The sequence below is a fragment of the Phoenix dactylifera genome, unplaced genomic scaffold, assembly GCF_009389715.1.
Source record: "Phoenix dactylifera cultivar Barhee BC4 unplaced genomic scaffold, palm_55x_up_171113_PBpolish2nd_filt_p 000283F, whole genome shotgun sequence".
In the NCBI taxonomy this organism is placed as follows: Eukaryota; Viridiplantae; Streptophyta; class Magnoliopsida; order Arecales; family Arecaceae; genus Phoenix; species Phoenix dactylifera.
Window position 1 is genome coordinate 593,245 of NW_024067767.1, and position 27,746 is coordinate 620,990.

The following is a 27,746-nucleotide window of genomic DNA, read 5'->3' on the forward strand; positions in this document are numbered from 1 at the left end:
TCTTTTTTGTGCTCTTTGCTGTATTAGCGGGACATTTGATCTCATCGAGTAATGCTTTTTTTTGTTTTTGGTCAAGGAAATCACGCGGACCGCAAGTTCCTCTTACAATATTCGAGGACCACAGCACGTGGAGTGCTGGCGCGGTTGATGAGACGATCAGCCTCGGCACTTGAGCCACCGCCTAAAATTTGTTGAGGATCAGCTGTATGGTCCCAGACAACAACCATCCTTCCCCACTGACGTGTGACTTGTCAGGCCCCAAGATAGCCACCATCTCCGCATCACATTTGCGTGAGAAATGAGGTTCTCTTTTACGGGGTGAACGATCGGCAATTTATTCCAACCCATCGATTCCATCTATTAATAATCTGCTTCAAGTAGATTTGATTTTGATATAAATAAATTTAGGTCATAGATAGTTCAATCCATTTAAATTTATTTATTAAATAAATTCAATTTAAATTTAGATATTCATTTTATTTAATTTATTTTAATTTGTTTAATAATTAAATTGCATCGTAATCAGATCTATTTAATTTGCTTAAAACTTATTTAACATATTTCTGACCTATTTGATTTGATTCGCTTAATCTATTTAACTTATTTAAATTTATTTAATTTATTAAAAATTTATTTAATCCATACATCCAACTTGAGCGGTTTAATAAGTGAGTATGTGGGTCGAATCGGAGTATATATTTAATAAACAGATCAGAGTTAAATCTAAAATTTTGATTTGTTTAATAAATAATTGAGGTCGATTTGGTAAATTTTTGATTTGACCTACATTTTATTCAATCCATATCTAACTCGGCTCAAATTAATTGCCACCCTTAGCTCATTGTCCTATGCTGGTGGGAGGCTTAGCTGTTACATTTGTACCAATCTAACCATTGCTTCCTCAGATGGCTCCCTGGCATAAGATTGGAACGTGCACTCTTCTGATTGGGTGTTTCAGGCTTTTAGACACGTTAGCCGGGTTGATTTTCTCGCACGTGCCTGAGACAAGGGGCGGCAAAAGTGCGCGGCTGAGAAGGCCGCCACGCAAAGCAAATGAACCGCAGGGTACATTTTAGAGTTTCTCGTGGTATCCATTTGGTTATCATGTCAGACCCTGCTAAAAGCCGTGCGGCCAGGGGGGAGTGGAGTTGTTAGGACAACACCTTTCACTATTTTATGATATCTCGAGGAAAGGTAATTATGCCCAAACGTCACGTCCCAACGCCCAAAGAAGTCATTAGATTTCATGGCACTCGCCGTTTTCTATGCCTGCGTGCTGCCAACTGCGCCCATGCAAAGTTGATTAGGGTGCACAAAAGCGTTCTTGACTAAAACCAATCTTCCATATATCATGCCTACGTCGCCGATTTCTAGCACGAAGGGCACAAAAGAGGTTCAAGTGTAGATGTAGTTATCAGCGAAAGCGATCAAGGTTAGAAAGTTGGGCAACAACACTGTTAATATAGCCTATTGCCTAGAGTTTTTTTTTTTTAAAAAAAAAAACCACGCCGCCCAACATGGAACCTTCCGAGGAGAGGCGGAATATGTTTTGATCTTGTATCTTGGCCTGTCGTTTTATAATTATAATACTTGTAGTCAGTCTCAAACAATTGAAACAATTCATAGCCTATCGTAGAGCCATGCTCCTCATTCCCAGGAGAATCCAGAGGTTCATAATATTATAAAGAAGAACGACTTCTGTCTTCTGGTCATTCACAAGAGATACCATGTCAATATCAATACATATTTTTCTATTTATATATTTCAGATACCTTTTAGGGACTTGGGTCGTTGGCTACGGTCCAATAGAACCAATGGACATCTTTTGTTAAAAAAATATATATATTATGCAATTCTTCTTTCGTTTTGTTTTACATGCAAACAAGGAGTTAGGTGACTTTTGATCTCCTACTGCTTGTTTTATATCTTCAAACATGTCGATCATCGGGATTAAAATATGTTTGCCACATGAAATTCTAAATTCTTTGTATTTGGTCCTAATTTATTTTACATGGCTTTACCTTAAAAGCATTTCACCCAACATGTCCACAATCCTCCACTTGTCAAGACGTTCAAGTTGGAGAGAAAAGTGTCAACAACTAAGGATATGCTTTACCAACATTTTTTATATCAGTTATGTCATCAATCCATTCTCTGCCTAAGAATTCTTTGGACATGCACAAGGCCCAATTGGCCCATTATGCTGCCAGTCTGCTATCAGCCTTCAAATATTTTTTTTAAGATTCAAACCATCATATCAACCCATAATACAATCTCTTGTTCTATAAACAATACAATAAAAGAATGCTGCTACCTTTTTGCCCTTCAGTTATATTAACTTCATCATGCTCGCCACAATAAGCCAACCAGGGATATCCATATTTTGATTCCAAGAAAATCACAGTCAACAACCACACTAGGCTATTAGCATTTGTTAATTCCATTACATCACATACATGGGTCATAAATGTCATGCTTCTAAAAGTTGCAATAGGAGAACCAATCATCCCAATCATCCTTAGAATGGCTTTACTGTATCGTATGCACCTACTAGTACTAAACTACGTATGAAGCAGTATAAGAGAGTAGTATTGCCGTACCAGCGTTCAGTGAGAGCTCCAAGATAGAGTGAGAAACTGAGAACCGAGAATGAAGAGAAGTACCGCTTGATGGAATCATTGGAGAAGGATCCATGGGGACCGAAATGGCTAGGCGTCACGGGGGCTGGGGAGGGCGTGGCGGAAGTGGCAGCGGTGGCCGTAAGGGCAGTCACCACCGGAGGCGAGCATGCGGCAGAGCTGGGTCTTGTAGCGGGGGTGTCGGATCACCGGCCTCAGCTCCTGGATCCCGTGCGCGAACTGGCACCGCTCCCCGTACGGGCACCACCCCTTCTCCACCCACTTGTTGCACAGCTCCGTCTTCGCCATCCCCTGGCTATAGGCCTCTACCTCCACCTCCCCGTCGCCCTCCTTTCCCTGCATCAATCGAACCCGACGACCAGGAATTCAAAGAATAGTGGGAAATTACACGTGGCAAGATCAAAGGGCTGCTGCTAACCTCTAGCGCCGGAGATGCCGGGAGGCGGAGGCGGTGGGGCCGCCTCGCCTCACCGTCCCCGCCCGCCGGCGGTTGCTTCACAGCCAAGAACCCGCGCGACCGGATCGAGATGCTCTTTGGCAGACCGACACGTGTCCCGCCTTTTCCACCTCCGCCGTCCGATCCCCCCGGCGGCGCCGGATCCGGATCCGGATCGGGATCCTCCTTCGCGCCCTCTCCTCCGACGACCTTTTGCTTCCCCTGTGCCTCCGGAGAGACAGATTCACGGCCGGCGGCGGCGGCGGCGGCGGACTCCAGCTCCTCGAGGAGGAAGGTGAGGTGGAGGTGGTCGGCGGTGAGCTGGAGGTTGTCATGCCGGAGGAGATCGAGGTCAGAGAGGGAGGCCTGGAGGCAGCGAAAGCAGTCGTTGTAGCGGTTGACCATCTGCTGGAGCTCCCGGAGGATCTGGTTCTTCTGTATCTCGAACTGGTCGCCGGAGATCCAGCCGGCCGACTCCGCCGTCGATTCGTCGCAGTCCTCGAAGGAGCAGCACGAGGTGTTCGTCGCCGCCACCGAGTTCTGTGATGCCGGTAGTGTGATATCTCCCTCCATTTCTACTGCCACGAATCCTTCCGATCTCTCGTTGCTTCCCGAAATTCCACGGAATAAGAAGAAAACTGAAACAATCGTCATAAATTCAAGAACCGACACTGGGGTTCCTCAGAGTTCGAGATGAGATTTTCAAGGCCAAATCCCTTTTGTTTATAAGAGTTTGGGGGTAGATTGAGGAATCGGAGAAGAACTAGTAGATCGTGAGAGAACCTAAGTAGCGGTGGAGTTGAAATCGGTCGCCATGGGAGATAGGTTCGAAGGAGCATACCTTCGAGGCGGTGGAGCTCCTGAGAATCGGAGATCGCCGCGCGTGAGAGTATGGGTCAGTGAGCAGTTGGGAAATGGAGGGAAGAAATGGAGGATGTAAATGGACTAGAAAGACTTCTTTGCCCTTGAACTTTGGGCATATGGCAGATCAACCATTTCGAAAATGTGATAATTATTTAATAATTAAAATCTACACAAGGAACTAGTTAATCAAATTAATATATCCTTAATGACCAAAAAAAAGAGAGAACAAATCCATATGATGGTCATGCGTGCTCAAGTTCAATACAAACAAGGAAAAATGCATGCTCAAATTCCAATTAGGTCACAACTCACAACCCAGCAATTAAACATTTTGGTATTTCCCAATTAAAGGTTTAGAACACTCAATTTATGTGAAAATTTCACAAAAGATTGTAATGGTGATTCACTTCAAAAGATGCACTTTTCAGGGCTTATTATCATATTAAGTTGACAAGATAAATAGATTATGGACTTTATTCAGACTTTAGCAATACAATGTAAATTAAAGACGACGCCGAAAAGAATGGACACTGTCATACAATAATACTTAATGATAGTTAGGGGACAAGAATGAGATAGCTGGCTTTTACATTCAATCTTAAGTTTGAGAACAGCAGCTGCAGTTGTCAGGGAGGGGCCTTGATAATATCTGAAGCCTGGAAAGCTCTATGCATCAGCTCTGGAACAGCCAGTTTCAAATCAAAAGTGCAAGCCTAACTAAAGGGATGTTGACGTAGAACGGGGGTAGGTGCCGCTGAATTTTTGATGGATGATGGCTGAAATAAAAGGACTCAATGTGACCTAATAGACCAAAATAAAATAGACTCAATCCAATGTAATTAAATGCTGGAAATCATGAACCAATGTGTTTTTGGGCACTCTCAAGCAAGGATCCAAACTCGACGTACGTTTATCATGATTTGGGCTCGTGCTCCTGCATCAGATGTCATAGTGCTCGCGTTGTGCATTCCATGAGGAGGAGGTAAGCCTTGATCCTGCAACAGAAATAGAAATGGCAAAGTTTAGCTTGCTTCAGCTGATGAGATGTACCTTTGGTTTAATACTTTCTCTATCCATATATTACAATTAACTAGAAGTTAAAAAATGATGGCATGCATCATGGAGAATACCTTGGAGGAAGTCAGAGACAGTGATCATGCGAAGCAACTGAACTCAAACCAGTTACAATTGTCATGTATAGCCATAGGGCTTTGCCACATATCAATTGCTCCACTGGAAGTCTCATCAGTTAAACCATGATTTCAGCTCTAAATTCATATAATCCTATGTCAGAATCAGGTTTAGATTTGGCAAAATTAAGTTACTTTTAAGATCAACTGATTGAGTCCAACCCTATCCAGGAGTCATATATCTGATTAACATAAGGCCGAACAAGAATTGACCATCAAGGTAATTCATTTTATTACTAGCAAGCCCATCTCCTGACAGTTAATTTTGTCAAATTTCTGGTTTCATTTCACCAAAGATCACCTGAATCCAGTTAAATCACTGCTCAAAATTTGTAGTTTGTGCTGGCTTCTGTTTCATTCTCTTTTCTCAACTCCTCTGTTGTCAGGCAATTATGCACTAAAAACATATCAAAAAAATAATCTTGGCACTATAAGAGGCCAGAAGAGATGATTTGACCGAGAATTACAGTAACACAATCATAAGATGTTCACACACAAGAAAGTGCAACTCGAACAAAGTTTCACAAAGATTAAACACTCCAAATTGTGCAGATCTGGATTTCTTGTCCTCATACCCAAAAGAACTTTGTGGAGCCATTAGACTATCTGGTTTGTAGGCCTTAACAATTCTGTATTTCCAGCTGAGATTACTTGCGTAAGTGAGAGAATTAAATAAAGAAAACCGATTGTGGTTGGTAAGAGGTATCTCTTTCTTACGCTTATGCAGTATAAAGTAGATAACTTATAAGGAGAACTGGAGAAACCTAGTTACATAAGAGCAACTACATTAATCAGATGTCATGATATCTCCATGTGGTTAAGGCAGATTAATAAATCTCTCTTATGCACTATAAAGAAGATTGCTTATAAGGAGTACTGGAAATACCTAGTTAAATAAGTGCAACTACATAAATCAAATATTGCAATATCTCTATTCAGTCAAGGCAGATTTAAACATAAACTCAGAAAAATGATCTTCTCAGAAGGCCATACAATTGGTAGCAAAGCCAAAAACAGATAGTTGGATTAGCCTTGATGGTTATTATGTTTAGTTGGCCAATCAGAGTCGCTTTTTAGTTACTGATAATTGCATCACTAAAATATTAACGGAATATAACTTTTACTCTGTATTTGTAGTTTCTTTAAAAAGACTTCCACAAAAAAACAGCATAATTCATCTAACCTAGAATAACTAAGACAACCGAGCAGTACTTTGACATTAGGTTTATCATAAAAAAAAGTAGAATACAAGGAACAATTACCTACTGTCTGGCTTAGCTAACTGGCGTGCAAGAGGAAATGTGTCCACAAACAGCCAATCTGCAGGAACTTCCTCAGAGCAATGTTGGAATTCCTCGATAACAAAAGGTACATCGAACCGGCGCCCATTGTGAGAAACACATAGAACTGGTTTGCCAGCCATTTGGCGGTTCCTAACATATTGAATGAGGCTTGGAACCAGTTCCTTAAACCTATTGTAAAATCATGAAGATAAGGTTCAGGAACTATAACCAACTACAATACCAACTTAGGCATGAGAACAACTTGATTAACCAAAATATGTACATATAAAGAAATTTAAAAACTTAAAAAAAACAAGTATAAGCTTGCTCATGCTGGATAAAACTCCAGGGTCAATATCATTTGCAACAAAACAACTGCAAGAATAAAGGGTCTCAGATTATATGCAGCATCCCCAATGGTGAGGTAAATTAGAAGTTATTATTCCACCAATTCTCAACTCTTCTTTCTTCCTATCACAAAATTTCTTTTCACAGATTCAGAATATACAGCCAGTTTATATTCTAATGTCACATGTGGTAAGCAGGCCATATTTACCATCATAAACCTTGAATCAGATGCAATGGGCAGCTCTCTCTCTCTCTCAGACACAAACACAGATACATGGAGAATACAACCATATATTTAGATCTCAACATCAATAGGAAAAGTAGTATGCGATTCAAATAAACTTTAGTTAAAAAGCCTTTGTGAATGGATGATCATGGTAGTACACAAGTTCACAAAATCTTCAGTTATTTATATTTAAATTTATTGGTAGTCTAACGTAGGAGCTCAAACTACAAATACAAGGAACCATTTAATAAGGGTTGTATCCTCCAAGATGAACCATGAATATTAGGAGAAGAAAATAAAGCTAGAAAATTAAATATGTCGAAGAACCATACCTTGGGACATCAGGCCTGTTGACCATGTAATTGCTAATGCCATGAACATCTGTGTTCAGAATTTTTTTCAGGATTTACAAGGATTTGTAATGTACTATTCTTGCTTCCTATGAGATCACAAAGTGCAAACTCGATAATTCTTTACTGAATTGCTTTAAATTCATGAAGCTGTAATTGATTTGTATTAGTATTTGTTGATGATTCAACTGTTCCATCATGAAGTTTCAGATCAACGCTGCATGGTTTACTGCTCTGTGATTTCCAATTCCTTCCTTCTAATCTTGTTGAGAAAAATCGTAGGTTGCATCTTCTAGCATCAAGAATCTTTCCAGGAATAAATTCAGTACAAAATCTGAGCAACTTAAAACAACAATTGCTCGCAAGACTGTTCCTTAATTAAGAAATGTTTCCCGAAAAGATAGCAGCGAAGGGCATTTTGTGAAGATGGTGAACCCAGCATCAAGAATCTCATGTCACAGAATTTCATATGAAACTTGCCCTCATATGGGCAGTTACAAAATAAAAAGGCACAAAGATCATTACAGACTATAGATTTTGCATCAAGGTCATAGGATTTAATCCTGGAAATGCAAACATAAACAGATTGATGTTAATTTCTGAACTGAGATTTATGCATACAAAATCTGGCAGTATGTATAGAACCCAAAACTTATCCATGGAATCAGGATATTTTAATGGTTTCTATTGATTTTCTACCATAAATCAACTCATGACTATTCCCTCTTGGATCCCATACTGTTTTATAATTTTTTTCCGGATTTGCATTTGCATCTTCACATATAACTTGAACATAGTTATCAACTATGCATACACAAAAAAGATCCTAATGTGCAACCATGAAATCCATCTGCTGTTTGTGTACACAGGATGAAGAATTTCTTGTATGTTATGGCATTTGAAGACATCAAAACTTTTCATGCCAACTTAGAAACATAACTTAGAAACTTCACTTAGAAACTTTTCATGCCAACTTAGAAACATCACTAGTGAAAATATATTAACAAAGTCATAAGTTGGAATCACATATAAAACATATAAAACCAAAAATGCCCCCTTGCGCCATTGAATGAACACTAATATGAATACTACATAGGAAGTGGATCAACAGAGAGCAAGTCTTTTAAGATCACTTCAACAGCAAAAGGATGGGGCTTTTCATTAGGGAATGCAATAATGAGGCGAGAAGCACTAATAATGTAAAAGGAGATGGTATAATACCATCTGACATGCAAGAAGAACGAGGAGTCCTATTTGACTCCTTATTGATAAAGCTCGATGGTTGTTACCAGAAAGAATTAAAGAGAGATTAAGAATGTGCATGCTATGATTTTGAGTATAATCATACATCAAAAGCCAACCCCTAACGATCCAACACTATCTGTTTACTCATTGTTTCCTTTGGGAGTGGCAGCATAACCACAGTTTCTTTTCTGTAAGGTCAAAAGAGCAAGTGTACAGAAGAACATGGATGACAAAGTGCATGAACCAATAACTGTGGGCTAAAAAATCCATTTTGATACTAGCGCATTCAATAGCTCTTTGTTCAAAGACACGGCTACGGTTTCTTAGACATATCAAACTAAAGCACTTCAATATTGGTATGATTCTATTACAGGTATTATTGAAATTAAAGTTAGCATGATCAAGTATGATTAACTCTAGCTAAAACCATGCCCATTTGATGTACACAGCTTCCTGCTTGATGAAATTCCTCACAATTAATAAAATACAAAGACACCACAGTGCTTCCATCAACAATTTCTAGGCATGTTAAAGACGCACACTATACCCACAAAGCTAAGCACAAGAAAAACTGTCTCATGGGTATAATCAAAACTGATCAAATCCCCATGAAAATCTAGAACTTACTCATAAAAAAAAAAGAGCATCTACTGTAACAAAAACCATGCCCATGAGATCAAAATTGCATCATAATTAACTAAATTACTCACCACACAAACTAAAACACGAAATTTCCACGAATGACCTTAGAACATCCAATGCATACATCACATCACCGAATAAAACACAGAAAAAACGAAAAAAAAAAGGGAGCTTCAGTCCAGGTCTCATTGAAACTGTTCATGAATACTATCAAAATTTGGAACTTACTCAAAAAAGAGAAAATAAAAGGGAAAAGAAAAGGATCACAAACAATGACAAGAACATACTCGTTCGATCTATACCAAATGTTTGACGGTATTCCTCAAACAATAAAAACATAAATAAGAAAAAAGAACATGAGACTAATAGAAAGAGCAGGATTCTAAGCTTAAACGAGGAAAATGGAAAAATTGGAAGAACAGCTTTAGAGACTAGAAGCACCTGGAGGGAATTTCAGAGGGGAGAAAGAGAGGCGATAGTAATAGCTCAGGAGTGGACGTTGAGGGAAGAAACGTATCGATCAAAACGGGCGGCTGTTGATGCGTGATGCTTACCGAAGCCTAGAAAGGGTAAAACTAGAAGGGGAAGTGGGAATCGGTTCTTTTCGGGCCAAACGGGTGGGAGACCGGAGAGAGGAGTGGAATGGGGGAAATATGGGAGTCCTTTTTCTCGAATCACGCCCCCCTGGGTCTTGGTCTTCCAGCCCGCCACCACTGGGACTCCTCTTTCATGGCAATGTATCTGGTGCGGGTAACGGCTAGTTCGCTCCGGCGAAAGCTTTGAAAGGCGTGCGGTCTGATGGTGCTTCTTGTAATCGCCACCTTGTTTCACCATCGTTTTCCTATCCTCCGTATGGTGCTTATGGGACGGTCGAACTATATTGGGATCCACTTGACAACCTATCCTAGTACACTGCACCATTTTCATTCATCTCAAAAAAAAGAAAAATGCACCAATTTCCTAGTGTTATGATCGAAAGAGTGATGGAGCGAATAGAGGTAGGAATACTTGATCGTATAATATGTTAAGAAATGACATTGATGTTTATGACGATTTTTTACTTTCATATTTGTCGTGCTTTTTATAAAATTTATTAATTATATTCATTTTAAAATCTCTTGGGCCCAGAAGAGAGAGAGAGAGAGAGAGAGAGAGGACTGCTGGTTTGAGTTGGAAAGAAGGTGGCTTGGCTTGTCTAAGGACCAGAAATGATGCTAAGTAGGTGGCTTTAACAGCACTGATCGAGTTGGTGGTAATGGAAACAGAAAAAGAGAAACAAAATCAGGAAAAAGGCTGCACAAAGCCACCTAAAATCCAGCAAAAGCTCAGAGAAATGAGTTTGCTTTGTGATAACAAGCAAGAGAGTCGCTTCTTTTTTTTGTGTGTGGGCGGTGGTACTATTGGTCGTTTTTAAGTGAATTCATGGTGGGTTTTCAAGGCAGACAGGAAGGAGATATGGGTTTCTTAGGAGCTTGTTAGCTTGCTCCCATGGCCTTATTATTCTCTAAAGGGATGGGAAATGCCAGCCAATGAGGAAGGAGAACAGAGAGGAAGGAGATCGCGAGCGAGCTGCATTGCGTTCTCGGGCCGACCTCGCTCCCCATGGTCTGCGGGATCTTGATCTCGCTCCCCATGGCTCTCGCCATCGCGATCGCGATACGCCGGGGGCGAGCGGGGGGGGGGGGGGGGGGGGGGGGGAAGCCGGGCTGTCACGCCCCGAACCCGGGGCCCGGGGCGCGAGCAGACGCCGCGCACCTGCAGGGCGAACCCCGCAGGCACGCAAGGCAGATGAATCAGATTCCACATCAATAGCTAAACAAAGATAAATTCCAACTTTCAATTCAAATGTCCATATATACATAAGTCAAAAGAAAAAGTCAATATCTACTAGCTAACTACATCATGATCACTCCACCCCGTAATCCCCATAGTCACATATCATCATATGTAAAAAAAATGTAAATAGTAGGAGTGAGCTAACAGCTCAGTAGGCAACATCATGCAATAAAGTCATTATATAACATGTCATAATGCATATAAAAGCAGCTAAACACATAAATCCAAAAATCCACACAATAATCTGTAAACCCAATCCGAAACTCAAAATAACTCAATCGCATGACTACGGCCACATCACCCAGTGGCATGGTTACACCGAAGTGCCAATACAACTCTCCGAAGAGCCGCTCCACTGAGCCAACGCACCACTGTGCCGCACCCCCTGGTGCCAAACTCACGCTCCACCGAGCCGCTCCGAAGAGCAAAACGCACCCCTGTGCCGCCACTATTCTATCACCGGTGGTCGCGGTGTCGGAACTAGTTCCTCAGTACAAGTCGACAGGGCCAACGTATCATCCCATTGGCGGGGCCTAGACTATAGTCACGCGGATTTTAAAAATCAATAAATCAACTTTCCAAATTAAAGTCATAATCATACTCCAATCAGTAAAGCATATAACAATTTATGAAATTTAAATATTTAATTTTAAATCTAACACATATGCCAATAATAAAACATAACATCAACATATGCAAGATACATGTTAAAATTCTACTTTAAAGCAATAGGTCACCTACCTGGGCTCGCTTAAAAATCCCTGCCACAGATATCACGAACCCCTGATTAAACATAAATATTAATTATTTAATTAATTAAGAAATATAATTTAAACTAATTTCAACCCCTTAAACTCCTAAGCTCATAAATCCAAGAATGGGCCCCCAAAATCAAACATATACCCTAAAATCAGAATCCCTTAAACCCAAGTCAATTGTGGCCCAAAATAGATTAGGCCCAATTGAACCAAACCGGATAACAGGTTCAGATCAGATTTCGGGCCCAACCCAACCCAGCCCACAGATCCAATCGGATTCAACTCAAACTCAATCCATCCTACTGATCACTGGTTCAATCAGACCATAACAAAACCCATTCATTCAACTTGGATCAAACCTCATTCACAGCATAGATGAAACCGGTTCACAGTTTGAACCCGGTCCAAGTCCGGTTCACAATTTAGGCACGGAATTCGATGCAAGGGGAAACACCCAAAGTTCATTTGTGTCTGGTTTGAGACAACAACAGGGCACGAAAAATGATGCAAGGAAAGCACCCAGCCGGAAGAAGAAGAAGAAGAAGAAGAAGAAAAAGAAGGAGAAGAGGAAGAAGAAGGAGAAGAAGAAGAAGAAAGGAAGAAGGGGGGGGGGTGGCTGGTGGCTCCGGTCGGCCCTCGGCGGCGGCGCTCGGCCAGCCGCCGTCGGCCATCCCACCTTCACGGGCGGCGAAAGAGAAGAAGAAGAAGAGGAGAAGGAGAGGAAGAAAAAGAGGAAAGAGAGGGAGCTCGGGCTGGGAAGCCCGGCCCCCCGTTCGCCCATCTCCGGCCGAACCCGTTTCGGTCGAATTGACCCCGGCCGGCCACCGTCGGCCGACTGGATTTCACAAAAAAAAACTTCCCCGAACAGGGGAAGGAAAACCCACTAACAACCCTCATTTCTTCCCCTTTAAATCCGATCTTTCTCACCTCCGGTCGTCGACATGAGGCTTCCCGACGGCGATGGCGGCTCCGGCGGTGACGGGGCTCCGGTGACGGCAGCGGCCGCGGCTCTCAAGGAAGGGGAAAGAGTTAGAGGAGGAAATGTTAGATTTTTTTTTTTAGAGGAATAGGGAGGGGTTCCTCTGATAGTTCACGAAGGGAGAGAGAGAGAGAGAGGGAGGGAGAGGGAAGAGGGGGGGCTTGCGGTGATTTCGCTGGCCGTTCGGCCGGCGTGGTCTTCGTGGGGCGACACGAAGAGCGAACTGAAGTCGGCATCCATTGCCGACTTCAGTTCTTTGGGCCTAATAACAGGCCCAAAATTCAGATCTTTACACTCTAACCAACTAAAAAAAAAATTTCGTCCTCGAAATTAAAACATACCTCAATCCGAGAACAAGGCAGGAAACTTCTCTCTCATCTCCTCCTCCAGCTCCCAAGTGGCTTCTCTCTCACTGTGATTGCTCCACTGCACCTTTACATAAGGAATCGTGCGCCTCCTCAAAACTTGGTCCTTCCTATCCACTATACGGATAGGCTGCTCAACATAAGAAAGATCTGCGCGGAGCTGCAAAGGTGCCACTTCAATCACATGACTGGGATCAGCAATATACCTCCTCAACATAGAGACATGAAAAACAGAATGAACCCCCGATAGAGCAGGTGGAAGTGCCAGTCTATAAGCAACAGATCCAACTCTCTCGAGAATCTCGAAGGGTCCCACATATCTCGGACTAAGCTTGCCTCGAACTCCAAACCGCATGATCCCTTTAGAAGGGGATACTCTGAGGAACACATGATCTCCGACCTGAAATTCCAATTCCCGCCTCCTGATATCTGCATAGCTTTTCTGTCTGCTCTGAGCTGCTCGGAGTCGTTCTCTGATCAACTGAATCTTTTCCACTGTCTGCTGCACCATCTCTGGACCCAAGATCTTCCTCTCCCCCACATCATCCCAACAGATAGGCGATCTGCACTTCCTACCATATAGAGCCTCATAAGGAGCCATCTGTATGCTTGCCTGGTAGCTATTATTATAAGCAAACTCTACCAGTGACAAGTGATGATCCCAAGAGCCCCTCATATCAATAGAGCAGGCTCTCAGCATATCCTCTAGAATCTGGATGGTCCTCTCAGACTGTCCATCTGTCTGTGGATGAAAGGCTGTACTGAAGCTAAGGGTGGTCCCCAAAGCTCTATGCAAGCTGCCCCAGAAATGTGCCACAAACCGGGAGTCTCTGTCTGATACAATGGATACTGGAACTCCGTGCAGCCGTACTATTTGCTCGATATATAATTCTGCCAGCTTCTCCAGTGTCATCCCAGTCTTGATTGCCAGAAAATGAGCTGTTTTGGTCAGTCTGTCTACGATCACCCAGACTGAATCATGACCTCTAAGGGTACGAGGTAGCTCTGATACGAAATCCATAGTGATATGCTCCCATTTCCACTCTGGAATCGGCAGAGGCTGTAGCATACCTGCTGGTCTCTGATGCTCAATCTTAACTTGCTGACAAGTTAAGCATTGAGATACATGCTGGGCAATCTCCCTCTTCATGTTATTCCACCAAAACACCGCTTTCAGATCCTTGTACATCTTGGTACTGCCTGGGTGCACTGTATATCCCGTACTGTGAGCTTCATCCATGATTTCCTTCTTCAGACCAGGATTATCTGGAACACAGACTCTGTTAATAAACCTCAAAGAGCCATCTTCATGTATACGGAAATCTGACTGTGTACCAGACTCGATATCCCTCCTGATCTTCTGGAGTTGAGGGTCATCAACTTGCGCTGCCTTAATTCTATCAATAAGTGTAGGCTGGACTCGCAAGTTTGCCAATTTCATAGTAGCCTCATGTAGATACACCTCTATCTCTGCTCTCCTCAGATCTTCCAGAATATCCTTCTGAGTAGTAATCAAGGCTGCAATATTTCCTGAAGATTTCCGGCTCAGTGCATCTGCTACTACATTTGCCTTTCCAGGGTGATAGTGGATAGTCAGATCATAATCTTTTAACAACTCCAGCCACCTCCTCTGTCTCATGTTCAGCTCTTTTTGAGTAAAGAGATATTTCAGGCTTTTATGATCAGTATATACCTGACATGTCTCTCCATACAAATAGTGCCTCCATATTTTCAGAGCAAATACAACTGCTGCAAGCTCGAGATCATGTGTGGGATAGTTTTCTTCATAAGGCTTGAGCTGTCTAGAGGCGTAGGCAATAACTTTTCCATTCTGCATCAGCACACAGCCCAAACCCTTCTTGGAGGCATCACTGTAAATAGTATAATCACCACCCGTGACTGGCAGAGTCAAAATAGGTGTTGACACTAGCCGGCGCTTCAATTCCTCGAAGCTCTTCTCACACTGATCCGACCACTCGAATTTCACTCCTTTGCGAGTGAGTCGAGTCAAGGGCCCAGCAATACTAGAGAAGCCTTCTACAAATCTTCTGTAATAGCCGGCTAATCCAAGGAAACTGCGGATCTCTGATACATTTGTCGGTCTGCTCCAGTCAACTACAGCTTCGATCTTCTTCGGGTCAACCATAATTCCTTCTTTAGATACCATATGCCCCAAGAACATCACCTGATCCAGCCAGAACTGACATTTCTTCAGTTTCCCATACAATTGATTCTGTCTCAAAATTTCCAAAACAATTTTCAAGTGTTGCTCATGCTCAGTATGACTCTTGGAATAGATTAAGATGTCATCAATAAACACAATTACAAATTTGTCCAAGAAAAGTTTAAATACCCTGTTCATCAGATCCATAAATGCAGCTGGAGCATTTGTCAACTCGAAAGGCATCACCAGATACTCATAATGGCCATATCTGGTGCGGAAGGCAGTCTTGGCTATATCAGACTCCTTTATCCTCAACTGATGATATCCAGATCGCAGATCAATCTTTGAAAACACCTGGGCACCCTGAAGCTGATCAAACAAGTCATCAATCCGGGGCAGGAGGTACCTGTTCTTGATAGTCACTTTGTTAATTTGTCGGAAATCAATGCATAGCCTCATACTGCCGTCCTTCTTCCTCACAAATAACACTGGTGCACCCCAAGGAGAGACACTAGGTCGAATGAAACCCAGATCCAATAGCTCCTGCAACTGTTCCTTCAGTTCTTTTAGTTCAGCAGGGGCCATTCTGTAAGGAGGTCTAGATATGGGTGCCGTACCAGGGTTTAGATCAATGGCAAATTCCACCTCTCTAACTGGTGGTAAACCAGGAAGCTCATCAGGAAAAACATCAGGGTATTCCCTGACCACAAGTATGTCTTCAATTTTCTGTTCCGACTGCTCAGAATCCATGACGGCTGCCATATACACAGAGCACCCCTTCCTGAGAGACCGAATACCCTGTAAGGCTGCCACTATCTGAGAGGAGACACACCCTCCATCACCCACAAAATAAAACTCTTCAATGTCAGGGATTCGGAAAGTCACCCGCTTCGAGAAGCAGTCAATGGTAGCGTGATATATAGCTAACCAATCCATACCCAGAATTAAATCAAATTCATGTAAGTCCATGACAATAAGGTCAGCTTTCAAGTCTCTACCCTCTACAATTACTGGGCAAGACTTGCATATCAGTGAGGTGATCATCTTACCCCCAGCTGGGGTACTAACACATAATTCCCTCTCCAAGGGTGAGCAAAATATATCATGCTTATGCACATATGTAGATGAAATAAAAGAGTGTGTGGCCCCTGAGTCGAATAGTACATATGCATAAGTAGAATGTACTAATAAGGTACCTGTCACTGCCGTGTTGGATGCCTGAGCATTCTGCTGTGTCAGTGCATATACCCGTCCCTGGGTGCGAGACCCTCCTCCTGTCTGCTGTCTGGGAGCGGCTGGCTGAAAAATCTGTGCTGGATCAGGGGGAATCTGTCGCTGAGGAGCCCTAGCGCTCGGTGGCCTCTGCACAGATCTAGTACGAGGACAACTGGAAATCCTGTGACCCGGCTGACCACACCCGAAACAAACTCCAGAAAAAGTGAGCCTGAGGGCACTCAGCTATCCGGTGGCCCTGCTGACCGCACCTGAAACATGCTCCAATACCAGGCCGTGTCTGACGACACTCAACAGCTCTATGTCCCGTCTGGCCACACCTGAAGCACACTCCTGATATCCCCCTGCGATCCGGTGCAGTCCTCCCATATGGAACTCGCTGCCCTGCTCCTGGACGGAACTGCATAGGTCGGCGCAGATGCCGCTCACCGTCAAAATCAAAGTCCCTGGTCCTCTTCGACTTCCCTTTCTGAGCATCCTGTGTCTCCTTCCAGATGATCTCCATATTTTTAGCTCTGTCAACTAGGTCATCATAATCAGTCGAGTGAACAGCAGCTAAACCCTGACGCAGGCGAGGCCTCAGTCCTTCCTCAAATCTACTCATCCTAGATTTAGGGTCTTGGACAAGAGATGGTGCAAAACGGGACAACCGATCAAACTCAGCCTCGTAGTCCTCCACAGTCATACTCCCCTGAGAGAGACTCAGAAACTCCCTCTCCAGCTCCCTGATACGACTGGAAGGGAAATACTTGGAGTAGAAGGCCATGCGGAATCCCGGCCAGGTCACAGATCCTGCATCCTGCATCATGGTCCTCTCTACAGACTCCCACCAATGATGAGCCCGGTCCTGAAGCATATAGGTGGCAAATCTGATCTTCTCCTCCTCAGTACAGCCCATGGCCCTGAAGGCCTTCTCCATCTCATCTATCCACCATTCGGCCTCTTGGGGATCGGTAGTTCCCTTGAAGGCCGGAGGAGCTAACTTCCTGAACTCTGCTATACTCCTCCCCTGATCCAAAGAACTAGCAGAGGGAAAAAGCTGTTGTGGTCCCCTCTGCTGTCGAACTAACCCAACAACCTCTCTGATCAGCTCCATCACCTGGGTCGGACCTCCCATCCTGCTCTCCTAGCCATGATCTGGTCCATCCAGTATTGTCTGATCAGCCTCATCCTCCTGGACTCTCTCAGTCAGATGAGAAGTGGCTGGATCACTCCCGATAGTCTCGATCAGGCGGCGAGGTGCCACACGTGCACGGCGGGGCGGCATGCTGATACATACACAAATAACACAACATCAGGGTTAGATCCATCCACTGTAAAATTTTCTACCCCACTATCATTTCTTCACATGTGTCCCTATATTCCCTTTCTTTTTTTCTTTTTTTTTTTTTAAATAACTATCATTAGTGTTGGATCCATCCACCCATAAGATTTTCTACCCCACTCTCATTTCTTTACATGTGTCCCTATATTCCTAAGTGTTTTTTTTTTTTTTCGAATACACATCATTAGTGTTAGATTCACCGACCCATAAGATTTTCTACCCCACTCTCATTTCTTCACATGTGTCCCTATATTCCTAAGTTTTTTATTATTATTATTATTATTTATTATTATATTTATTATGATTTTGTTTTAATGTCCCTAGTGATTTTTAACCTATGCTCTGATACCAATAAATCTGTCACGCCCCGAACCCGGGGCCCGGGGCGCGAGCAGACGCCGCGCACCTGCAGGGCGAACCCCGCAGGCACGCAAGGCAGATGAATCAGATTCCACATCAATAGCTAAACAAAGATAAATTCCAACTTTCAATTCAAATGTCCATATATACATAAGTCAAAAGAAAAAGTCAATATCTACTAGCTAACTACATCATGATCACTCCACCCCGTAATCCCCATAGTCACATATCATCACCTGTAAAAAAAATGTAAATAGTAGGAGTGAGCTAACAGCTCAGTAGACAACATCATGCAATAAAGTCATCATATAACATGTCATAATGCATATAAAAGCAGCTAAACACATAAATCCAAAAATCCACACAATAATCTGTAAACCCAATCCGAGACTCAAAATAACTCAACCGCATGACTACGGCCACATCACCCAGTGGCATGGTTACACCGAAGTGCCAATACAACTCTCCGAAGAGCCGCTCCACTGAGCCAACGCACCACTGTGCCGCACCCCCTGGTGCCAAACTCACGCTCCACCGAGCCGCTCCGAAGAGCAAAACGCACCCCTGTGCTGCCACTATTCTATCACCGGTGGTCGCGGTGTCGGAACTAGTTCCTCAGTACAAGTCGACAGGGCCAACGTATCATCCCATTGGCGGGGCCTAGACTATAGTCACGCGGATTTTAAAAATCAATAAATCAACTTTCCAAATTAAAGTCATAATCATACTCCCATCAGTAAAGCATATAACAATTTATGAAATTTAAATATTTAATTTTAAATCTAACACATAATGCCAATAATAAAACATAACATCAACATATGCAAGATACATGTTAAAATTCTACTTTAAAGCAATAGGTCACCTACCTGGGCTCGCTTAAAAATCCCTGCCACAGATATCACGAACCCCTGATTAAACATAAATATTAATTATTTAATTAATTAAGAAACATAATTTAAACTAATTTCAACCCCTTAAACTCCTAAGCTCATAAATCCAAGAATGGGCCCCCAAAATCAAACATATACCCTAAAATCAGAATCCCTTAAACCCAAGTCAATTGTGGCCCAAAATAGATTAGGCCCAATTGAACCAAACCGGATAACAGGTTCAGATCAGATTTCGGGCCCAACCCAACTCAGCCCACAGATCCAATCGGATTCAACTCAAACTCAATCCATCCTACTGATCACTGGTTCAATCAGACCATAACAAAACCCATTCATTCAACTTGGATCAAACCTCATTCACAGCATGGATGAAACCGGTTCACAGTTTGAACCCGGTCCAAGTCCGGTTCACAATTTAGGCACGGAATTCGATGCAAGGGGAAACACCCAAAGTTCATTTGTGTCTGGTTTGAGACAACAACAGGGCACGGAAAATGATGCAAGGAAAGCACCCAGCCGGAAGAAGAAGAAGAAGAAGAAGAAGAAGAAGAGGAAGAAGAAGGAGAAGAAGAAGAAGAAAGGAAGAGGGGGGGGGGGGGGGGTGGCTGGTGGCTCCGGTCGGCCCTCGGCGGCCGACCGTGGCCCTCGGCGGCGGCGCTCGGCCAGCCGCCGTCGGCCATCCCACCTTCACAGGCGGCGAAAGAGAAGAAGAAGAAGAGGAGAAGGAGAGGAAGAAAAAGAGGAAAGAGAGGGAGCTCGGGCTGGGAAGCCCGGCCCCCCGTTCGCCCATCTCCGGCCGAACCCGTTTCGGCCGGATTGACCCCGGCCGGCCACCGTCGGCCGACCGGATTTCACAAAAAAAAACTTCCCCGAAACAGGGGAAGGAAAACCCACTAACAACCCTCATTTCTTCCCCTTTAAATCCGATCTTTCTCACCTCCGGTCGTCGACGTGAGGCTTCCCGACGGCGATGGCGGCTCCGTCGGTGACGGGGCTCCGGTGACGGCAGCGGCCGCGGCTCTCAAGGAAGGGGAAAGAGTTAGAGGAGGAAATGTTAGATTTTTTTTTTTTAAGAGGAATAGGGAGGGGTTCCTCTGATAGTTCACGAAGGGAGAGAGAGAGAGAGGGAGGGAGAGGGAAGAGGGGGGGCTTGCGGTGATTTCGCTGGCCGTTCGGCCGGCGTGGTCTTCGTGGGGCGACACGAAGAGCGAACTGAAGTCGGCATCCATTGCCGACTTCAGTTCTTTGGGCCTAATAACAGGCCCAAAATTCAGATCTTTACACGGGCGCCGCGCGCCGGGGGGGGGGGGTGGGTGGGTGTGGGAAGCCGGGCATTGGGGTGGTGCTGGGTCGGGGCGTGGGGAAGCCAGGCGTCGGGGGGGGGGGGGGGGGGGGGTTATAATGGTGAGGTTAATAACGCCATTTCAAATTTTAATTTTATTTTTAATTAATATAAACATGATTTTTTTTAATATTATTAAAACAACCGTTATATCAACCGTTATATTAAAGATATTTGTACAATAACAGAGTTTTACGAGGGTATACATGTAAATATCAATTTTAGAAAGGTATTCACGCAAAATCCTATATTTAGAAGAGTATTCATGCAAAAAATCCAAAATTTTATTTCAAATCTTTCTGTCTAATTTTTAAATATTTTATTTCTAATTCTTATAAATATATTTAGGTTCGAATTATTTAATTTATCGATTATTAAAAAAACTGCAAAGATCCCGTTCCATTTTCCAGCTTCGCTCCCTTGTGGCCTAACTACCCACCTTGGTACAGAGAAATAAAAAAGAATGCCAACTTAAAAACCTCCAACGGCTATCTATTCATCCGTTTTGCCAAGAAAAAAAAAGCTCCAACGACGAGAATGAGACCTCATCCGAGAGACAGAGAGAGAATGCCACCGCATTACTGTAACCCAGATCTCGTTCTACTTCATCTCTCTCTACCCGCATCGGCCTTGGTGATCTTGTCATCGTCGACCATGATCGCCTCATCTTGATCGATCCTCTCTCTCTCTTTTTCCCTCTCAATCCCCAGATTTGAGCCCTTCTTCCTCAATCCCCTCGCGATTTCTCCCTCCTAGCACCAGACCGCCCTGGGTTTTTTAGAGAGATTTGTCGGAGGAAAATGTACGAGAGATGCTGACCAAGTTCGAGACCAAGAGCAATCGGGTGAGGGGGCTGAGCTTCCATAGCAAGCGGCCATGGATCCTCGCCAGCCTCCACAGCGGCGTGATCCAGCTATGGGACTACCGGATGGGCACCCTTCTCGACCGCTTCGAGGAGCACGACGGCCCCGTCCGCAGCGTCCATTTCCATAATTCCCAACCCCTCTTCGTCTCCGGAGGTTTATTCCTTTATTCCCTTTTCCGATTTCCTCATCGTCCTTTTATTCTTCATTGGAACATCTCTTTTAACTTTTGTTTTCTAAGCAGATTGGTTGCAGATCTCTATGCATCTCTTAGGAAATTCCATAACAATTGGCAATGCTTTAATTGTACTATTTTTTTTTCTTAAAGTTTGAAACTTTTTGGTCTGTTTGATCGAATTTTGTTATTCTGTCTGAAAAAAAAAAAGATGGATTTTCCAGAACCGTGCGTTTTCTTCTTCATTGGACAATGTCTTTTAGTTATCATTTTCTTAAACTATTGGCTTTTAGATCTCCATGCATATCCGTGAGGAACTATCATAACAATTGGCAACGCTTTGCTTCTTATTTTCCTTGTATTGTTTTATTTTATTTGAAGTTTGAAACTTTTCGTTCAGTATTGTGCATGAAAGGAAATGAAAAAAAAAAGGCTTTAGATCATTAGATGGCAGAACCTTAAGAAAATTGCTATAGAGCTATCGTTGTTGAATATCTGCAGTTCTCAACTTTTTTTCCACGATATTGCATTTAATTTGACTGATTCAGTAGGTCAGTGTGTGGTTAGTTGCATTCATGCATGCATAAGTGCTTGGTCTCTCTAATTCTTTGTGAAATATTTTTCTATATCTGCACTGGATCTGGCTGGAATCCGATCTTTGTTTTTCTTGTTTCAGTCCAATGTAATTTTTCAAGCTGCAATTTGCAGGAGATGATTCCAAGATTAAGGTCTGGAATTACAAGACAGACCGGTGCCTGTTTACTCTTCTTGGACACCTTGATTACATCCGTACTGTGGAATTCCACAATGAGTGCCCTTGGATTGTCACTGCCAGTGATGATCGGACCATCAGGATTTGGAACTGGCTGTCAAGGACTTGCATTTCAGTTCTGACCGGGCATGGCCACTATGTCATGTGTGCCTCATTCCATCCAAAGGAGTACTTGGTTGTATCAGCTTCCTTGGATCAAACAATCCGAGTTTGGGATATTGGTGCATTGAGGAAGAAGACAGTGGCCCTAGCCGATGACACCTCGCGTCTGAACCGGATGAACACATATTTGTTGGGGGAAGTTGATGTTATAGTCAAGTATGTGTTAGAAGGTCATGATCGTGGAGTCAATTGGGCGTCATTCCATCCAAAGCTTCCTCTTATTGTTTCTGGGGCTGATGATAGGCAAGTAAAGCTGTGGCGAATGAATGGTAAATCCTCTATGGCCATGTCAAGATGTCGACTTTGATAATTCATATGCAAAATAAGTACACTATAGAAATTGAAATTTAGTGCTAAAACTGGTTTGAGTGTTTGGACGTACCAAAAAATTAATATAATTTGTGATTCTGCATGGCTATAGAAGGTTAACTTATGGTCTTATTGATTCTGTTTAGATTGCTTTAAGAGAATCAGAAATTTCTTGGAGAACTTAGAACTAGAATTTTCAATGTAAAGCATAATTATCATATTTAGTCGTTTTATCCTTCCTTGCATGCTAACAATCACTATCTTCTGTCCATTCTCTATTTAATTAAACGACTGCTATGAAGAAGTTTGGTTGTTGGAACTTACAAGTTTTTCTAGTCAAAGAAATAAAACATACAAAGGATCTAATCAGATCTACTTTTTGTTTGGCAGATACGGAGGCTTGGGAAATGGACACGTTGAGAGGGCACACGAGCAATGTATCCTGTGTTATATTCCATACGAGGCAAGGCATCATTGTGTCCAACTCCGAGGATAGAAGCATTTGCATTTGGGATGCTACAAAGCGTACCGCTCTTCAGACATTTCGGCGTGAACACGACCGTTTCTGGATTCTCGCTGCACATCCGGAGATGAACCTTCTTGCCGCAGGTCATGACAGTGGTATGATTGTTTTCAAATTGGAGAGAGAACGCCCTGCCTTCTCTGTGAGTGAAGATACTCTTTACTACTTCAGAGACCAGTTTTTGCGATCCTATGAGTTTTCATCACAGAAGGAAAAGCAAGTGTGTATTATAAGAAGACCTGGTTCCATTTTTTTGAATCAGGGACCTAGAACACTATCCTTTATCCCCACGGAAAATGCTGTATTAATCTGTTCTGATGTTGATGGCGGGTCGTACGAACTCTATATTGTTCCCAATTATGGTGCTAGAAAAGATGATGTTATCAAGGTAAAGAAGGGAAGTGGGGGATCAGCAGTAGTTGTTGCTCGCAATAGGTTTGCAGTCCTTGACAGGAGTAGCAATCAAGTATTGGTCAAAAATCTTAAGAATGAAACTGTGAAGAAGTCTTTTCTTCCTATTGTCACTGATGCTATCTATTATGCTGGGACAGGCAATATATTGTGCAGGGCTGGGGATAGGGTGGTCATATTCGATCTCCAACAGAGGATCACTCTCGGGGAACTTCAGACTCCTTCTGTTAAGTATGTTGTTTGGTCGGGTGACATGGAGACTGTTGCGTTGCTTAGCAAGCATACGATTGTTATTGCTGGTAAGAAACTTGTGCACCTGTGCACGCTGCATGAAACTATCCGTGTAAAAAGTGGTGCTTGGGATGAGAATGGTGTATTCATATATACAACCCTGAACCACATCAAGTATTACCTACCAAATGGGGACAGTGGGATTATCAGGACACTCGATGTTCCTATATACTTAACCAAGGTTTCTGGAAACAATATTTATTGCTTGGATCGTGATGGGAAGAACAAGGTCATACCAATTGATTCAACAGAGTATATGTTTAAGCTTGCCCTTCTAAGGAAAAGATACGACCATGTCATGAGTATGATCAAGAGCTCAAAGCTGCGTGGACAAGCTGTGGTTGCTTATTTGCAGCAGAAAGGGTTTGCAGAAGTTGCTCTTCATTTTGCCAAAGACCAGAAGACAAGGTTTTATCTGGCTCTCAAGAGTGGAAACATCCAGGTAGCTGTTGCTTCTGCAAAAGAGATAGATGAGAAAGACTGCTGGTACAGGTTAGGCATCGAGGCCCTTCGTCAGGGAAATACCAGTATTGTGGAATATGCATACCAGAGGACGAAGAATTTTGAAAGGCTCTCTTTCCTGTATCTTGTAGCGGGAAACATAGAAAAGCTTTGCAAAATGCTGAGGACCGCTGAGATTAAAAATGATGTGATGGGTCAGTTCCACAATGCATTGTATCTAGGTGATATACAGGAATGTGCCAAGATCTTGGAGAATGCAGGTCATTTGCCCCTAGCATATATTACAGCTTCTATTCATGGTCTTACGGAGATTGCGGATCGGCTTGCAGCTGAGTTGGGCGATAATGTTCCCTCTCTACCTGAAGGCAAAGGCTGTTCTCTTCTGATGCCACCTCGTCCCCTTGTGTGCAGTGGTGATTGGCCCATGTTGAGGGTCATGAGAGGAGTTTCTGAAGGTGGCTTGGACTATGGAGGAAGGACAGGACATGAGGAGGAAGAAGAAGCCACTGGGGCAGATTGGGGTGATGATGGCTTGGAACTTGTTGATGCGGAGGGTGCGATGCAGAATGGAGTTTTGGAAGTCGAGGATGCTGAGGCAGATGAAGAGAATGATGTGGAAGGAGGATGGGACCTTGAAGATTTGGAGTTACCACCTGATATCGATGCTCCAAAAGCTACAGGTAATGCTGCCACCTTATTTGTCGCCCCTACTCCAGGCATGCCGGTGAGCCGTATCTGGATTCAGAAATCATCACTTGCTGGGGAGCATGCAGCAGCTGGGAATTTTGATACCGCCATGCGCTTGCTTAACCGACAATTAGGCATCAGAAACTTCGCTCCCTTGAAGCCATTGTTCATGGATCTACATATGGGCAGTCACACATACTTGAATGCTTTTGCTTCAGCTCCTGTAATATCTATTGCTGTTGAGAAGGGTTGGAGTGAGTCTGCTAGCGCTAATGTGAGAGGTCCTCCGGCACTTGTGTATATATTATCTCAGCTGGACGAGAAACTTAAAATAGCATATAGGGCCACAACAGAGGGGAAGTTCTCAGAAGCTCTACGGGTCTTTCTCAATATCTTGCACACTATCCCTCTTATTGTTGTGGGCTCTAGGAGAGAGGTTGATGAAGTCAAAGAGCTGATTGAAATAGCGAAAGAGTATGTGGTGGGCTTGAAGATGGAGGTCAAAAGAAAGGAAATCAAGGACAATTCGCTCTGGCAGCAGGAGTTGGCAGCCTACTTTGCCAACTGCAAACTCCATAGAATTCATATGAAGCTAGTGCTAGCCAGTGCCATGACCACCTGCTTCAAGGGAGGCAACTACAGTACAGCAGCCTACTTCGCAAGGATGCTTGTGGAGAGCAGCCCAAGTGAGGCTCAAGCAAAGAAGGCTAGGCAAGTGCTGCAGGCATGTGGCGATAGGAAAGATGCAAGCCAGTTGAATTATGATTCTAGGAATCCATTTGTTGTTTGTGGGGCAACTTTTGTTCCACTTTACCAAGGGCAGAAGGATATATCCTGCCCTTACTGTCGGGCACGATTTGTTCCGGCCATTGAAGGCCAAATTTGTGCGGTCTGTGAAATAGCAGTGGTGGGGGCTGATGCATCAGGTCTGTTATGTTCTCCAACCCAGACAAGATGATGAAAGGTACTTATCATACTATTATGCAATCCTTTTCATTGTGGTCTTTATCTTAGAGTTATTGTCTTGCCTGGAATATTGATTAGCTAGAAAATAGTGCAGTAAGATACATTGAAATGTTGCTTTCTTGAGACCTTTTCCCTCCTTCCGGTACCTACCAGTTCTTTTGAGTCATGTGTGCTCCTTTCAGTTTAGGTTATTTGCATGGACATGGTTCATTTGAATTTGATCTAGAGGTGGAATAAGGAATACATTTACTTGGTATTTCGTAAAGATCATGTAGAGTTCTTTGAGAAGACCTGTATTGGCATGGCAAGGGTCTTGTTCAAACACAATATAAATTTTGTCTGAATTTCTTATATTTGGTGAAATGACTAAGCAATGGCTTAACAATGAAGGATTATGCAGTCATGGCTTATTAATTCAGACAGGACATAAAAGTGATACCTATATTTCTCATTCAGGTTTCATTGGAAGTAAAAGTAAGTTGAGTCTGCCACACTGCCTGTCTGCCTCTATGAAACAACACCAAACAAGAGCATTTGCTTTGTGCGTTAATTCAGTCCATGTCATGAATGAAAAAGATGCTCATACTTTTATGGCTTTATTGTCAGTCTATCATAGCAACTTGGGTGGGCACAGGCGGATCTCCCCAACCCCATGGAACTGCTTTGCAATTCCACTTACTAGTCTGGCACAAAAGCTTCTGTAGACCCGGGGCAAAGTTTATATGGTACTCTTTAATACCTGAGCTTGTCAACCATTATGTGTTAGTTAATAAGGTATCAAGTTGCTAATTGAACCAGGCCCTTCTTGTTTTGTTTTTTGGCACAGAACATGCCCTTCTTCGATGATAGAAACCTCTTGGCAGATGATCTGCTTTGTGCTTGTTGCCGCCATTCTAACATTTTCTATCGGTAAATGATACAGTGCTTTTCATTGGTAAGCTTTGAAGAGTAACCTTTATCAGATTGAGACATATGATACACAGCTCGTAGTGTGAATAAGGGAGAAAATTCTCAAGATCTCGATTCAAGGAATACTAATTATCTGATGGATTTTGCCTTGCGTTGGTTTCATGGCACTAATACCCATCTCATCAATCCTCTGCAACTGGCTCACAAGGGTTTAAAATGGATCATAGTTGGGGAACCATGCACTTTTGCCTTGTTCATTGGGGGAGTCATGCCCTAGGTACATCTGAGCAAAGTCCAGATTGGGCTATGGGCCTATGGCTTCATAGCATGGCCATATATATATATATATATATATATATATATATATGGTCCGAGCCCGTCTCTGCTTGGCCTTGTGTCTAAATTTTCCAGCGTGAATGGAGTCTGGTGTTTATTATCTTGAAGGCCCTTGCTTGACCGGATGTCGCGAGGATAGTTTTTTATTGAGCCCGGGTGCGACTAGGTTCTAATCAAGACTAAAAATCGCTACCTAGTCACACTGAAAACACAAAGGCATTTTTGCTCGAGTTTAGTTGTGAGTGTTCACATCAAATCAGTAGTGATGGTTTGCCAATCCATTACTTATCTTGAATTACTGTTTTTATATCCATTGATCTTTGCTTGAGAAATAGATGTGGAGTTTTGGTTTTTTCGAACAAAATCAACAAAAGGACAGAAGTTTGCCGACATGTCTTGTGCT

At 43.1% G+C, this 27,746-nt stretch overlaps 3 protein-coding genes across 6 annotated transcripts; 1 reads left to right on the plus strand and 2 right to left on the minus strand.

Annotated features, from left to right (window-relative positions):
- Positions 1-2,358: 2,358 nt before the first annotated feature.
- LOC103711244 (putative zinc finger CCCH domain-containing protein 21) lies at positions 2,359-10,204 on the minus strand. 3 transcript variants are annotated; one of them, XM_039117906.1, is made up of 6 exons: positions 7,319-10,204; positions 6,392-6,601; positions 5,070-5,207; positions 4,848-4,934; positions 3,058-4,715; positions 2,359-2,975 (listed from the first exon to the last, which is right to left on the minus strand). In XM_039117906.1, the coding sequence occupies exons 5-6, from the start codon at positions 3,727-3,729 to the stop codon at positions 2,709-2,711; spliced, it is 939 nt and encodes a 312-aa protein (XP_038973834.1). In that variant the 5' UTR covers positions 3,730-4,715; positions 4,848-4,934; positions 5,070-5,207; positions 6,392-6,601; positions 7,319-10,204; the 3' UTR covers positions 2,359-2,708. The 3 variants fall into 3 exon arrangements, with proteins under 3 accessions (XP_038973834.1, XP_026662103.1, XP_038973833.1); XM_026806302.2 differs by lacking the exon at positions 5,070-5,207; XM_039117905.1 differs by lacking the exon at positions 5,070-5,207 and having other exon boundaries at positions 3,058-4,740.
- Positions 10,205-16,697: 6,493 nt separating this feature from the next.
- LOC120105428 lies at positions 16,698-17,654 on the minus strand. Its single transcript, XM_039117859.1, has one exon. It carries the CDS (start codon positions 17,652-17,654, stop codon positions 16,698-16,700), a length of 957 nt encoding a protein of 318 aa, XP_038973787.1.
- Positions 17,655-20,977: 3,323 nt separating this feature from the next.
- LOC103707916 (coatomer subunit alpha-3-like) lies at positions 20,978-27,261 on the plus strand. Of its 2 annotated transcripts, XR_005507832.1 has the most exons (5): positions 20,979-21,496; positions 22,224-22,718; positions 23,149-26,096; positions 26,705-26,823; positions 26,925-27,261. XR_005507832.1 is itself a non-coding variant. In XM_039117907.1 (3 exons), the coding sequence occupies exons 1-3, from the start codon at positions 21,289-21,291 to the stop codon at positions 26,088-26,090; spliced, it is 3,645 nt and encodes a 1,214-aa protein (XP_038973835.1). In that variant the 5' UTR covers positions 20,978-21,288; the 3' UTR covers positions 26,091-26,461. The 2 variants fall into 2 exon arrangements, 1 of the variants encoding a protein (XP_038973835.1); XM_039117907.1 differs by lacking the exons at positions 26,705-26,823; positions 26,925-27,261 and having other exon boundaries at positions 20,978-21,496; positions 23,149-26,461.
- The last annotated feature ends 485 nt before the right edge of the window (positions 27,262-27,746 follow it).